This window comes from Phascolarctos cinereus, unplaced genomic scaffold (assembly GCF_003287225.1).
Source record: "Phascolarctos cinereus isolate Bilbo 61053 unplaced genomic scaffold, phaCin_HiC Scaffold_4;HRSCAF=312, whole genome shotgun sequence".
Taxonomy (NCBI): Eukaryota; Metazoa; Chordata; class Mammalia; order Diprotodontia; family Phascolarctidae; genus Phascolarctos; species Phascolarctos cinereus.
Genome location: NW_027555847.1, coordinates 298,730,012 through 298,744,847, shown reverse-complemented (window position 1 = coordinate 298,744,847; position 14,836 = coordinate 298,730,012). Strand labels below are relative to the sequence as shown.

Genomic DNA, 14,836 nt, shown 5'->3' with positions numbered 1-14,836 from the left:
ACCCCAAATCCTTTGTAAAATATGAGTAGTCTTCTAATGATGCTATAGGAATAGGTTCTGGACCTGGGTTTTCTTTGGTATAGGGAATTCTCCAGTGAGGGAACTACCTTTACCAATGCAGTTTCTAGCTGTCTCTGAAACCTCAATCTTAAAGAACTGCCGAGAGCATTGAGAGGCTGTGTGGCTCCCCAGCATCACGTGGTCAGGACATGGCCAAAGAAAGAACTTGGACCCACATCTTCTTGGGAAGCTTTGCAGCTGGCTCTACATCCACTAAGCCACATGCGACCTCTATGATGGTGCTATACGGTTGTAAATAATGGAGTACTATGATCTCAGGAGAATCAAACTTGCAGGTGACCGAGAAGGCAAGACAAAGAGTGTGGTGTGTATAAGTAGACACAGCGTCTTGCCAGTGCTGTTGTCTGTCAGAAGAAGCATAAAATGTATCAATGGCACATGAGGCCAGTGAGAGAGGAGGCCAGTCAGATAGTAAGACTGAGGGATACCAGATGAAAGGCCTCTAGCACGTGGGGTGGATCCTTCCTCTGTGGGGGATTCTAGGAGGACGTGGATAAGAATCATACAAGTATGAGAAGGAAGGCAAGAGTCTGTTGTGATCTGTGCCCGATGAAGGTGTATTGGAATTAAGATCATAGATCTATTGATTATTGAAGTAAATTCAAAGACAGCAGAAGCCTTTTCCATGCTGGATTCCGTCCCCCCCCCCCACCTTCTTTACTTTCTTTATTAGAAGTGCTAATCTTGGAGAATTGCTGGGGAAATTGTGCAGTTAAGTGACTTGTCCAAGGTCACACAACTAGTGTGTGTTAGAGATGGGACATAAACCCAGGTCTTACTGACTCTAAGCCCGGAGAGCTGTCTCTGTCCACAAGGACAGACTGCCTCTCATTTTTTTCTTACTATCAATAAAAAAGCAATTTGCATTGGCTTCATTTCATATTGATTTTTGGGAACATTCAAAGCAACATTTCATTTCTGTATTGTTAACCATTTTAATGAGAATCATTGTAATATTAGTATATAGAATCAGCACTGAAGTCAAGATGACCTGGATTTAAGTCCTGCTTATGATACATACTGGCAGTGTGAGCCTGGGCAAGTCATTTGCTTTCTTATTGCTCTAAGCAACTTTCTAAGACTTTCATAGTAAGTGCTGATCTGCTTAGTAGAAGGAATTCCACATTGCTTAGGTCTCTCTCTCTATATGAAACCACAGGGTAGAATAAGCCAAACCAAAACAACAAAAATCCAAAACCCCAAACAATCACCTCAGAATACTTTAAGTCACTTGCATTAGCTTATAGAAAGTAGTGGTGGTATTGTAGATAGAGCATTCTCACTGGAGTCAGAGGACCAGGATTCAAATATTGCCTTCTCAGACCAGTCATTTAACCTCTCTAGACCTTAGTTTCCTCATCTGTAAAATGAAGAAGTAATTAGGTGGTCTCTGAAGACTTTTCAAACTCTAAATTTATGACCTTTTGATCATTTTATGGGAAAACATCACTATCTTGTGGACTCTTAGGCAATTGCTGTTGAACACTATTTCAGCCAAGTTATATTTTTTTCAACTAAAAATGTAAATCATATGTGATTTCTTCTCTTATACATTGACATCTTTCTTCACATTAATAATTCAAGTACTAGATAATTGAAGTTTAATGTAGATTCTGTGGCATATAGTTATTAGAATAATTCAAACCTTCAGTTAAATCCTCATCTTTACCTTCCTTAATTGCAAAAAGAAGAAATTCATGATTTCCCTTTGGGTGGCTTCTGATAAAGTATGTTTGCTACTAACTCTGAATTCTTGTTATAGTGGAAGAAGACATTGGGATGATCATGATTCCAGTAGTGAGGCTGCATGGAACATATGGCAATGTGACAGCTGATTTTGTCTCCCAAAGCATTTCTGCCCTTCCTGGTGTGGATTACAGTGTTCATGGTAACTTGGTCATCTTTCGCCATGGAGAGAACCTAAGTTTTATAAATGTCTCTATCATAGATGATGACGAAAGGTAATAGAGTTGATGATTTCGTTAGTTAGATAATCAGATATTTAATCATGAATATATGAGAATCCTGTGTCATGTCTAGCACAGAAACTCACTGAATTTTAGAGTTGGAAAAGGTCTTAGTGTTCATCTTGTCCAACTAATATCTGACAAAAGTCTCCTCCACAAAATACCAAGTTGCCAGGAATCATTTATTGACTACTGTGTACCAGCCACTGTGCTAAGCTCTGGTGATAGAAAGAGTCCTTGCTTTCAAGGAATTCATGCCCTAATGGAGGAAACAGCATGTGGAGGGTATGTAAAAAACAAGATCTGTACGGGATAAATTGGAAATAGCTGATGAAGGGAAGGCACTTGCATTAAGGGGGATCCAGATAGGCTTCTTGCAGAAGCCTTTGTTTCAAGACTTACAATGTGGAAGAATCCACGACTTCTTGAAGCAGTCCATTTCACCTTTGGAGAGCTCTAATTATTTAGGTGGTTTGTCCTAATCTCAAACCTAAATTTTGTCTTTGTAATTTCTACCCATTGTTCCTCATTCTGCTTAATCCTTTTTGATGATAGGTATCACATCCCCCCAAACTACTTCTTCATCAGAGAGGAATGTATGTTAAATGAGCCCCTTGTTTTAAAAAAAAATTGTAGGAAACACATTCACTGTTGGAGAACAATTTGTTACATGCTGGTAAATGGAAAATGTCACTTAAATCGAGTTGAAAAAGATGCATGTATCACTTTCCTAGAATTAGAGGAAATCACTATGTATGTGTGCTTTTTTTTCTTTCAGACTTTTAGAAGTCTGATCAGAATATGGAAACAACCCCTTCCAATTCACTGTCTTAATGCACCAAGCAATTAAAAACAGAGGAGGAAAACACTAATAACGATTCCTAGGCATTAATGTTGATGTTGATAACTCTTGCTTTTAGATGAGCACCCTCTTTTTACTACTTGGTGTGTGTGCTGTGCATTGAATATGTATGACCAATTTGGAAAATGACTAGTTATTTGGATTTTAGCAGCATTTTAATATGTTTAGACTCAGAGAATTGCTCCTTCTTGCCATACAGTGAATTTGAGGAGCAGTTTGAAATCCTGCTGACGAGAGCTACTGGAGGAGCAGTGCTTGGGCGCCACCTACTGAGCCGAATCACTATTGCTCAGAGTGATGCACCCTATGGACTTGTGCGATTTCTCAACCAAAGCAAAATTACTATTGCTAACCCCAGTGCCACCCTGATTTTGTCCTTGATGCTGCAGAGGACTGGAGGACTCTTAGGAGAGATTAAGGTAGAGTTTTCCCTTCCAAAACCTAGAGGTGGAGGCGCAAAAGAGAAAATGAACTCATGTGGGGATTTTTGCTTGTTAAGATGATTGAAAAGATTATATTTTAGGGAGTTTTGACAGCTCTGTACAGATTGTGATGAAGTCAAGGATTATTTCCCATAAATAGCACTTGGTAAGCTAAGTTCATTTTATATTATGTTTCCTTAAGGATCTTCAGAAGGAAGGACAATTTGGTTATCTTATAGAATAAGATGGTTCAAAGGTGAGAAATGTATATGCAGTGTTACTGCCTTGCTTGGTAGATCTTTAAAAATTGTGAAGTATTTTTGTTGTGTGTTTTGATGTTATTACTGTCTTCTGAATTTCTCATTTCTTCCCCTTTAATGACCTAATGAACAATATGTTTTATGTTTTTTGGGTTAGATATGATTTCACTGAAATACAGAGTTCCTGGTGAGGGGTTCCAATACAGATAGGCAGAACTGCCCTTAGAAACTTAGAAAGTTAGTTAGGAAACCAAGAGTTTATGTCAACTCAATGAAAAGAGTTTAATAGCACCTACTGCATACCAGGCACTGTTCTGTGAATTGGGGATACAAAGAAAGAAAAAAAACCCATCAGTCCTTGATTTCAAGAAGCTCTGTCTAATGGGGAAGATGAAATATAAACAACTATTTACAAACAAGTTATATGGAGATAATGAACAAAGAAAAAGTTGTGGCGGGGGAGGGGGCAGAAAGGAAGGTGGGAGGGAAGCCAGTAGATGGGGTTGAGAAGGGAGGACATGCATGGGGGACATCCAGTGAAAATGTTCAAAGTCTGGAGACATCATGCCTTGTTTGAGGAACCACAGGAGGCCAGTACCATTAGAGCATAGTTATGCAGAGCGGAGAAAGGTATAAGAAGACTAGAAAGGTAGGAAGGGACTAGGTTGGTAAGGACAAAAGCAGGGTTTTATATTTGATCCTGGAGTAGTAGGGAGTACTGGAATTTAGCAAATGGAGATGACATTGCAGTTTTAGGAAGATAAATTAGAGCTAAGTGGAGGATGGACTGGATTGTGGGAAAACTTGAGGTTGGGAGACCAGGCTGTTGCAATAATGTAGGCATGGGATAATGAGGGCCTGCACCAAGTAATTCCAGTGTTAGAGGAGAGAAGGAGTGTATAGGTGAGATGTTACAAAAGTAAAAAGCAAAGGACTTTACCACTGATTGCATATGAGGGGGTGAGAGAGAGGAAAGAGCCAAAGATGACAGACTGAGCCTTGGTGACTGGGAGAATGGTGGTGCTCCTGACAGTAGGGAAGTTAGGAGGAGAGGAGGGTTTAGAGAGGAAAAAGAATGAGTTCTGTTTTGGACATGTTGAGTTTAAGATACCAATGAGATATCTAATTTAAGTTGTCCTATAGGCAGTTGGAGATTCAAGATTTGAATTCAGGAGAGAGGTTAGGCTGGATAAATAGATCTGAGAAACGTCTTCATAGGAGATGATAATTGAATCCAGGGCAACTAATAAGATCACCAAGCAAAATACTATAGCAGGAGAAGAAGGCCCAGGATAGAGCCTTGGAAGATATTCACAATTACTGGGCATGACCTAGATGAAGATCCAGTAAAGGAAACAGAGAAAGAGAGATCATACAAGTAGGAGAAGCAGGAGAGAACAGTGTCACAAAAACCTAGAGAGAAGTAGCAGAAAGAAAGCAGAAAGTATAGTGGTTAGAGCATTGGACTTGGAATCCAAATGACAAGGGCTCAAATCTGACATCAGAGAATTACCTGTGTGACCTTGGGCAAAACATTTAACCTTACTCAGTCATTATTTGCCTATGTGTAAAATTGATATAATAACAGAACCTACCTCCAGGGTGGTTGTGAGAATAAAATGAGATAGCATATGTAAAGTACTTTGCTTACCTTGGAGTGCTATATAAGTGCTAGTTATTGTTATACTATTAAGATTATCAGTGAGAAAATAAAGATTAACAGTGTCAAAGGCTATAAAGAGATTTAAAAAAAGGGGTGAGAACTGAGAAAAGGCCATTAGATTTGCAATTAAGAGATCATTAGTAACTTTAGAGAGAGCTGTTTTAGTTGAATGAAACCAGATTCTACAGTTCAGAAAAAAGGGAGAGGCATGGAAGTAGAGGCACTTATTACAAACACCCTTCTCAAGGAATATAGTCATGAAAGGAAGAATGGATGTAGGATAATAACTGGTTAGCATGGACAAATCAAGTGAGAGTTTTGTGAAGATGGAGGAGGCAAGAGTATGTTATAGCCACTAGGGAAGCAGCCAGTAGACAGGGACAGATTGAAAATTGATGAGACATTAGGGATGATAAAGGGGACAACCTACTACAGAAAACAGTATGGAATAGGATCACTTGTGCATATCAAATGTTTTCTGCGGCAAGGAGAGGTAAAGGAGGAGATAGTGGTGAAAGGAATCTGAGTGTTATAAATTGAGGAAAGGAGATGAGGGAGGTCTTAGTGAGTAAACTCAGTTATTTCTTTTTTTTCTTTTTATTTTAAATTTCAGATCTTTTTACTTTTTACTTTTTATATATAAATTTATTTATTTTTAGTTTTCAACATTTACTTCCACAAGATTTTGAATTCCAAATTTTCACCCCATCTTGCCCCTACCCCTACCCCAAGATAGCATGCATTCTGAATACCCTTTCCCCTAGTCTGCCCTCACTTCTATCTCTCTCCCTCTTCTCTTATCCCCTTCCCCTTCTATTTTCCTGTAGGGCAGGATAGATTTCTGTACCTCATTTCCTGTATTTCTTATTTCCTAGTTGCATGCGGAAACATTTTTCTTAAATCATGTGTTTTTAAAGCTTTGGGTTCCATATTTTCTCCCTTCCTCCCACCCCACCCAACCACCCTCATTGAAAAGCCAAGCAAGTCAAAAAAGCCATACGTGTGCAGTTATGCAAAACACTTCCATAGTAGACATGTTGTGAAAAACTAACTCTATTTCCCTTAATCCTATCCTGCCCCCCCACCATTTATTCTATTCTTTCTTTTGACTCTGTCCTTCCTCAGAAGTACTTCCTTCTGATTACCCCTTTCCCAATCTGCCCTTCTCTCTATCATCCCCCTGCTCTCTTGTCCCCCTCTCCCCCTATTCTTCTAGGGTAAGACAGATTTCCATACCCAATTGAGTGTGTATGTTATTCCCTCCTTAAGTCAAATCCTATGAGAATAAGATTCCCTCATTCCTCTCACCTTACCCTGTTTCCCCTCCACTGTAAGAACCTTTTCTTGTCTGTTTTGTGCAAGATAATGCACCCCATTCTACCTCTCCCTTTCTCCTCCTAGTATAATCCTCTCTCACCCTTAATTTTATTCTCCAGATATCACCCCTTCATCTTTAACTCATCCTGTGCCATCTATCTATCTATCTATCTATCTATCTATCTATCTATCTATCTATCTATCTATACATACATACATATAATTTTCCTCCTCCCACTACACTAATACTGACAAAGGTCTCATGAGTTTTAAATATCATCTTTCCATGCAGGAATGTAAACAGTTCAGCCTTAGTAAGTCTCTTATGATTTCTCTTTCCTGTTTACGTCTTCATGTTCTACTTGAGTCTTATATTTGAAAGTCAAATTTTCTATTCAGCTCTGGTCTTTTCATCAAGAATGCTTGAAAGTCCTCTATTTCACTGAATGACCATTTTTTCCCTGAAGGATTATACTCAGTTTTGCTGGGTAGGTGATTCTTGGTTGTAATCCTATCTCCTTTGCCCTCTGGAATATTATATTCCATGCCCTCCAGTCCCTTAATGTAGAAGCTGCTAAATCTTGTGTTATCCTGATTGTGTTTCCACCATACTTGAATTGTTTCTTTCTGGCTGCTTGCAATATTTTCTCCTTGACCTGGGAACTCTGGAATTTGGCTACAATATTCCTAGGAGTTTTCCTTTGGGGATCTCTTTCAGGAGGAGATCTGTGGATTCTTTCAATTTCTATTTTGCCCTCTGGTTCTAAAATATCAGGGCAGTTTTCCTTGATAATTTCTTGAAAGATGATGTCTAGGCTCTTTTTTTGATCATGGCTTTCAGATAGTCCAATAATTTTTAAATTCTCTCTCCTGGATCTATTTTCCAGGTCAGTTGTTTTTCCAATGAGATATTTCACATTGTTTTCTAATTTTTCATTCTTTTGGATTTGTTTTACAGTGTCTTGATTTCTCATAAAGTCACTATCTTCCAATTGCTCTATTCTAATTTTTAAGGAAGTATTTTCTTCAGTAATCTTTTGGACTTCCTTTTCCATTTGGCCAATTTTTCTTTTTAGGGCATTCTTCTCCTCATTGGCTTTTTGGACCTCTTTTGCCATTTGGTTAGGCTATTTTTTAAGGTGTTATTTTCTTCAGTATTTTTTGGGTCTCCTTTAGCAAGCTGTTGACTTGTTTTTCATGATTTTCTTGCATCACTTTCATTTCTCTTCCCAGTTTTTCCTCTGCTTCTCTTACTTGCTTCTCAAAATCCTTTTTGAGATCTTCCAAGGCCTGAAATTGGTTCCTATTTTTCTTGGAGGCTTTGGATGTGGGAGCTTTCACTTTGTTGTCTTCTTCTGGTTGTATGTTTTGATCTTCTTTGTCACCAAAGTCAGAATATAGTCTGGCTCTTTTTGTGAGGTTTACTCATGATCCCAGCCAACTACTTGAGTTTTAAACTCTTTGTTAAGGTCTGCTTCCAATGTGGAGAATGTACTGTCCCAAGCTTCAGGGGTTTGTATAGCTGTTTTCAGAGATACTCCTAGGGACCTGTAAATTTTTAATTCTTCCAAGGTGGTATGATAAGGGTCGAGGTGTTTACTTTTTTCCTGGCCTGTGCTCTGGTCTTTGAGAGATCAGCCACAAGCAGTCTCTTCTCTCTTGGAACTGTGAGGAGGGTTTCCTCTCTACTGCCACTACAAGCTCCACCATCCCTGCAGTCCCCCTCTGATCAGCCACTTGATTCCCCCTCAGTCTGTGGGCCGGAAGCTCAGGACACAGCCATTGCCCTGGTGCCCATGCTCTGCGCTCTGTGCTCTGGAGTTGGCTCTGACCTAGCTCTTCTTTCTCTCCCTGAAAAAACAGACTTTTCCCACTCACCTTACAAGGTGTTTTTGGTGATCGTGGATTTAGGAGTCTGGAAGCCACCACAGCTTCCCGGGATTCAGTCCTCTGAGGCCTGCTCCAGGTTTGCTGCGGCCTGCATGCCCATGCCGAACTGCGCTCCTCTTCCTGTCCATCGTAATATGCCTTTCTGTTCAACCATCCAGGCTGTCCTGGGCTGGAAATTTATTTTACTCTATCTTTTTGTGGGTTCTGCTGCTTTAGAATTTGTTCAGAGCCATTTTTTAATGGGTATTTGGAGGGGTTTGGGAGAGAGCTCAAGCAAGTCACTGCTTTCATACCGCCATCTTGGCTCTGCCTCCTCCTAAACTCATTTTTTTCAATGAAATGTGAGGTTATTAGCTGAGAAGATTGGGGTAGAGGCAGCCATGAGAGGTTTGAGAAAGGATGAAAATGTTTGGAAAAGCCACTATGAATGGGATGGTAAATCATTTAGAAACATGTAAAAAGATTGCCTTTCTGCATTGAGGGCCCAGTTGAAATTATAATTTGTATTTGACCCAATCAGTCCAATTTTGTTACTTTGTCCAGCTCAATTTAGCTGCATGTGAGTAAGGATGAAGGCTTTGGATGGTGGGAAAAATCAAAGTCTGAGCCTTCACAGGGCAAGATTATTAATCGGATAAGGGGGCAAGGGACACAGGAGAAGAGGACAGTGTAGAACTGAACTGATTCACCAAGCAATCAAGATTGGCAAGGGAGGAGAATGTAGCCAGTGAACAGGCAGTAACCTGGGAAAGTACTGAAGAGTGGAGAGATTAGAGGTCATGGGGATGATGAAGAACAGGATTAGGGGTTTCAATGCACAGGGAGAGGTGGAATGATATCGATTATGATCAGATAAAGGAATTTCAGAATTCATGACCATGGAAGTGTAACACTTGTGGGTCATAGCAAGATCATAGCAAGCCCAGTATTACACAGCCTACATTTGTTAGAGGCAGGTTTTGAATAAAGGTCCTACCTAGTCATTGGCCAATCTTTATCTGTTATGCTACAATATTTTGTATAAACATTAGCCCACAATTTTGATATATCAATATAGGAAAAATATTTAATTTTATGTTTTATGCAAGTTTGTTTTTAATTATGAAAATCTTTATCAACATTTTTCTTTATCTCTGAAAAATATGTTTTAATGGTAGGAAATGAACATTCTGTAATTACATGATTTATGTGAGCAATTTTCATTGTGATTTTAGACAAAAATATAAATATGAATATTTTAAAATATTTTAAAATTAAAGAAGTAGAAATTTCTTAGGAGACTATTCCTAAGATAATGTCTCTTTCTTTTTTAAAATTGCCTTGTGGGGGGGAAAATCAGTACTCTGTATTTTGCACATAAACCTTTCAAAACAGATTTACTATTTAAGTTATTCTAATTCTAAGGATCTCTGCTTAGATAAAAAATCCAAAGGGACAGAAATGCATACTGCCTTTGAGAAATCTCTCTCATCTGCAAGGCATTTCCAGTCACAATTTGTAGTTGTCCCAAACAAAATACAAAATTTCACAGTAAGATAAAACATAGTGTCAAATTTCAAGTAACAGTTTGATTCACACAGAACAATGGTCTCAACTTTTTGCACATCTAGGAGAAATACTTTCTTAAACCCTTTTGAACCTGTCCCTCTAAATTATTTTTTCCCAGATCAAAGGTGAAGTCAGGAGATACTTCAATTACTTTGAATTAAACAAACATATATCTTCCTTCCCTTGATAAGACCATTGCCTTAATCAGAGAATGCGCCAATAGATTATTGGTATTAAGTGGAAAAATCAAAGGTGTCTCCCTCACACAATCTTGAGTCACCACCCTTATTCCATCCTCAGGGAGAGCAGAGTTTCTCTCTAATCTCAATTATAGAAATGAGTTAGGATTTGAAAAGGATCTTAAAGGACACTGACAGAGTATTGACAGAGTTTCCTGTTCAGGGGGACCTAGGACCTAGGACAAGTACTGTCCTAATATTAACTTGTAATATTTAGCCTAAAGAGAGGAAAGGGGTGGATGGTGGAATTAGTGTACTTCTATAGCCTGCCTTTAAAACTGATAGCTCAGTGAATAAAAATCTCACAGATTACTTTGATTCTTTTGATAACTCTTTGTGAGGTTCTCCACCCCTGCAATATGCTGTTCATTTGTCCATTCATTGCTTCTCAGTCTCCCTATATGACTCTGTGCCTGGTTATATGTTATCCCTTCTTTGGTTTCTTATGCTATTTCTTGTGTCTAAGTTATCAATATTAACATGTTTTGAACCATTGCCACTATAGAAGTTTCCATTGCCTTTTTATTAATTTGTAATTTGGTAATCCTGCAGGTTGATTGGGTCATATTAGGACCTAATTCAGAAGAAGTTTTACCACCACTGAACAGTGACATTGGTGAACCTGTGAGTGGATCATTCTCTTTTGGCAATGGAGAAGGTGGATTGAGAACCATAACTTTAACCATCTTGCCCCATGGAGATGTTGAAGTCCAAGAAATCTTCATTGTAGAGCTTCACATTGTGAAAGGAGAAGCTGAATTAGACCGAAGGGCTAGAAGTGTCTCCCTAATAGTAAGTTTGTCTTTTGTGGTTTCTTCTGTAAAATTCTGGTTTCGTGGGACCACAGATTGTTACAATCTGGATCAACTTCCTCATTTTAGAGCTGATGAAAATTAGAGGTGACATGAGTTGGACCATATTTACCCAGGTGGTAAATAAGGAACAGAGCTAGGTCTTCTCCAAATCAAGTGTACTTTTCACTACACCATGCTGTAGTGTGTTTATTAGAAAAGTTAGTGAAATATTATACGATGGAAGTTAGTGTAAGTTTTTTAAAAAAATGACATTGTTAATCTTTCTTTTGGGTAGAGTCTGGTGAGTAATTCATGTTAGATCTTGTCTGTCAGGATATATATGCCACTAAATACAGTGCCATTGAATACCACTTTTAAAAGCTTCCAGAAAATGTGGTATCTGAGCTACTATATCTTATTTATCTTTGAATGTTCCCTCTGTGCCTAGCACATGCCTTTTATATTGGATGTGCTCAATAAATTGAATTAAATTGAATACATTTTAAATTAAATTTAATACTTATTGAGTTAAATTGTATACATGTAGTATTTGAGGGGAATTATTTTTAAATTATCCTGAAAGTTTGGTTAATGTATTTCCATAATTAATGCCCATGAGCACCTGCCTTGTCTACTCTTTCAAGTTGCACTTGTATTCGTGGGCAGGGTCTCCAAATGATAGGTGGCTGCTGCTCACATAGGTTTTGAGGATACTCTGAGGGTGAAGCAACTCATACCTCTGGTACGACAGAGCTTGCTGTACTTTCTCTCCTCATAGAACCCTTATGCTGCTCCTTCCCTGGGCGTGGGGTCTCTATTGGGATAATTGCTAAGCAGAGCTCCCCCCAATGAGCTTCTTGATGCTCATTGGCTAGGGCAAGTTGTCCTTTGCATCCACAGCCAGCTCTTCTCCCTCTTGCCAGGAGTCATGCTGTTGAAACTCTCAATTGCCTGTCTCTCTCTTGACAATGGCATTCTAGAGGGTTTGTGTCAACTCCTTGCTAGAGATAGTGTCTTCTCCTTGGCCAGTAGCTCTGCCATGGGATTGGGGGATAGTAAAAGGGAGGATGGAGAAAAAAATGTCCTCTTCCCTGCTGCTGTTCTCTGGTATAGGCTCTGGGGTGTCATACACAAGGCTGCCTCTAGCTTGGACTGATTCAAAGGTATAACAATACCAAATGACTCCAGCGCTGGGAGGCTTAGCTATTTAAAGGCCTTCAGGGTCATGGCCCATTTTCCCCCAGCCCCCTTTGTAATTCAGTTTATGGTATTCATAAAAGGATCACTGGGCCAGGTCCCTTTCTTACTGCTTAGTTTAACACCTTGTTAATACATTCTTAAGCTTTCTGGGCTGGAAGGATGGTCAAGACCAACTTTCTTTCATCTATATAAACCAATCATAAGTTGCTTTTTTGGAAGAACAATTGATTGGTATTTCTAGTATGAACCATCAACATCATGGAAGCGGTGATACATTAGATACATATTAAGTTTATTCTTTGTGATGTTCATCAGAGGCTGTGGAGTATAGGTTTCTGTAGATGAAAAATTATATAGAAGTGTTCCATGAACTTCAGGTTTGGAAACCACTCTTTGGCAATGGAGGGCATTACTTCTCTCATGTCATGAGAGGCAGCAGAGTTGTGGTTGGCTTTTGAAGCAGATGCTCTGTCTGGAGTAAATATGGCATAGAGAAAACACAAATTAGGCATTTTGGTTATAATTCATAGAATCCTGAATTTTCACCCCTGTTATCTGTGGGCTATAGAGCCTGCCAGTTGCAGAGGACAGACAACATAACAAATATGTCTTGAGGTCCTTTGAGCAGAATACTCTCCCGCTTCCCCCACCATCTCTTTCCTGAGATAGATTTTGAATGAATGAATGCTGAGTTCCTTTACTTGTTGATATTGTTTCATTACTATAATTATTATGTAAGCTGTACAAATCTACTCTGTTTTGTTTGATATTTTCTAGATACAAAAGTTTGGTGATCCAAATGGAATTGTTCAATTTGCTTCTGAATCTTTATCCAAGAAGAATTATATAGAACCATCAGCTTTGGAAGGACCACTCAGTATTACATTTTTTGTCAAGCGAGTCCAAGGGGTTACAGGGAATATTACGGTATCATTACTCTCATGTTGAGTTTTGCTAAATACAGTAACACTTCTAATTAAGCATCCTAGTAAAAGAATAAGATATATTTATTAACTGTACAGGATCCCATTTTTCAGCGAAACTGAAGTGGCAGGAATAACCTTGAGATGAAAGTAGTAATCTGAGGTTTAGTATATTTCCCAATTCTGTTCTGCCACATTTCTGACCCTTTTAAAATATTTGAAGTCTTTTAAAGTTACATGGTTGGCATGACTTATTGAAATTCTTTTTCATCATTTGAGGGCATTTAAATACACGATTTTAGGTCTTTTGAGTAGAGGCACTCTGGGGGTTTGATGCTGGTTGCTTAATGGTGGTGTTTCTGTAAATAAAAAAAAATACAAACCAAAATATATTTTTGTTTGTTTGTTTGTTTTTGCTAAGCAGTGAGGTTAACTGACTTGCCAAGGGTCACATAGCTAGTAAGTGTCAAGTATCTGAGGCTAGATTTGAACTCAGGTCTTCCTGACTCCAGGGCCAGTGCTCTATCTACTGTGCCACCTAGATGCCCCCCTGGCCTAAATTTTAAGAGAGAAAAAATTGGGGAGAAGGGTCCAGACCTGTGATTTCTATGTTGTAGAAACTATCCCAGGGAGGAAACTTCCTATACCAATGCACATCTCTTCAGTTCTGAAATTGATAGTCTTAGTGAGTTGCCTGGGGCACTGAGAGATTCCTGTAAGACCCTTTTGACCTAATTAGTCATTCAGGACAGATTTTTAGGCCCCAAGGATGATTGAACTACTTTTTCTTTCTGAGATGATTGGGGTATTACTTTATGCTAGTTAATTGACTTTACTCAGTGACAATGACTTTGGGAAGCCACAGGAAGGTGGCTTATGCAAGCCTGAGTCTCTCCATTTTCCACCAAGCATTTTCCACTAAATACCTGCTTTTGAAGTGGTTAGAATAGTGTGTGACATGATAAAAAAGTTGCACATGCCTCTTCAGTGCCTATGGATATTTTATCTAGAACAGTAGTTCTCCAACATTTTTGGTCTCAGGACCCCTTTATATGCTTAAAAATGATTGAGGAATCCCCGAAAGAACTGTCTTTTATGTGGATTACATCTATTGATATTTACTGTATTAGAAATCAAAACATTTTAGTGTTATGATGAAAATGGTTTTGACTTCATGGACTTCCTGAAAGGGTCTCCAGAGTCCCTGGACCACATTTTAAGGAGCTCTGATCTAGCAGAATAGTCAACTTTTTTGTTTAGCAAAACAGATCCTAACAAGTTTTATAATTCATTGGTTTTTCTAGAGTGTTTCAATTAGATTTAGGATGTTGGGTTTCAGTATCAAAAAACTCATGTGGCTTATGGTGCAGTCATGTACCACACCATGGAAAAAACAACTTTCTTATTTTTTGTAGAGTTGAGATTAACTAGCATACTTAAGTTGAATTTTAAATATTCAAAGACAAAATTCTGATTGTAGTATTCCCTATTATATAAATTTTCCAGTGATTGTTTACCATAACAATTCAGAGAGTACTAGCCAAAATTTTCCAAATATTTTGATTCCCTACTGTGTAAGCACCTCCTAGGTACATATATCGTTTTGATCTATTAATGACGTTTCTAAGTTGACATTTTAAAATTGTTATGTTTCTACTTTCTTACATCAT

At 38.6% G+C, this 14,836-nt stretch overlaps 1 protein-coding gene across 1 annotated transcript in view; it reads left to right on the top strand.

Moving 5' to 3' along the window:
* The window catches only part of ADGRV1 (adhesion G protein-coupled receptor V1), a 712,618-nt gene that overhangs the window by 227,359 nt on the left and 470,423 nt on the right, over nt 1–14,836 (top strand). Inside the window, 4 exon segments of the mRNA XM_078151750.1 lie at nt 1,844–2,042; nt 3,110–3,329; nt 10,802–11,041; nt 13,021–13,170. Coding sequence (XP_078007876.1) covers nt 1,844–2,042; nt 3,110–3,329; nt 10,802–11,041; nt 13,021–13,170 — 809 coding nt within the window.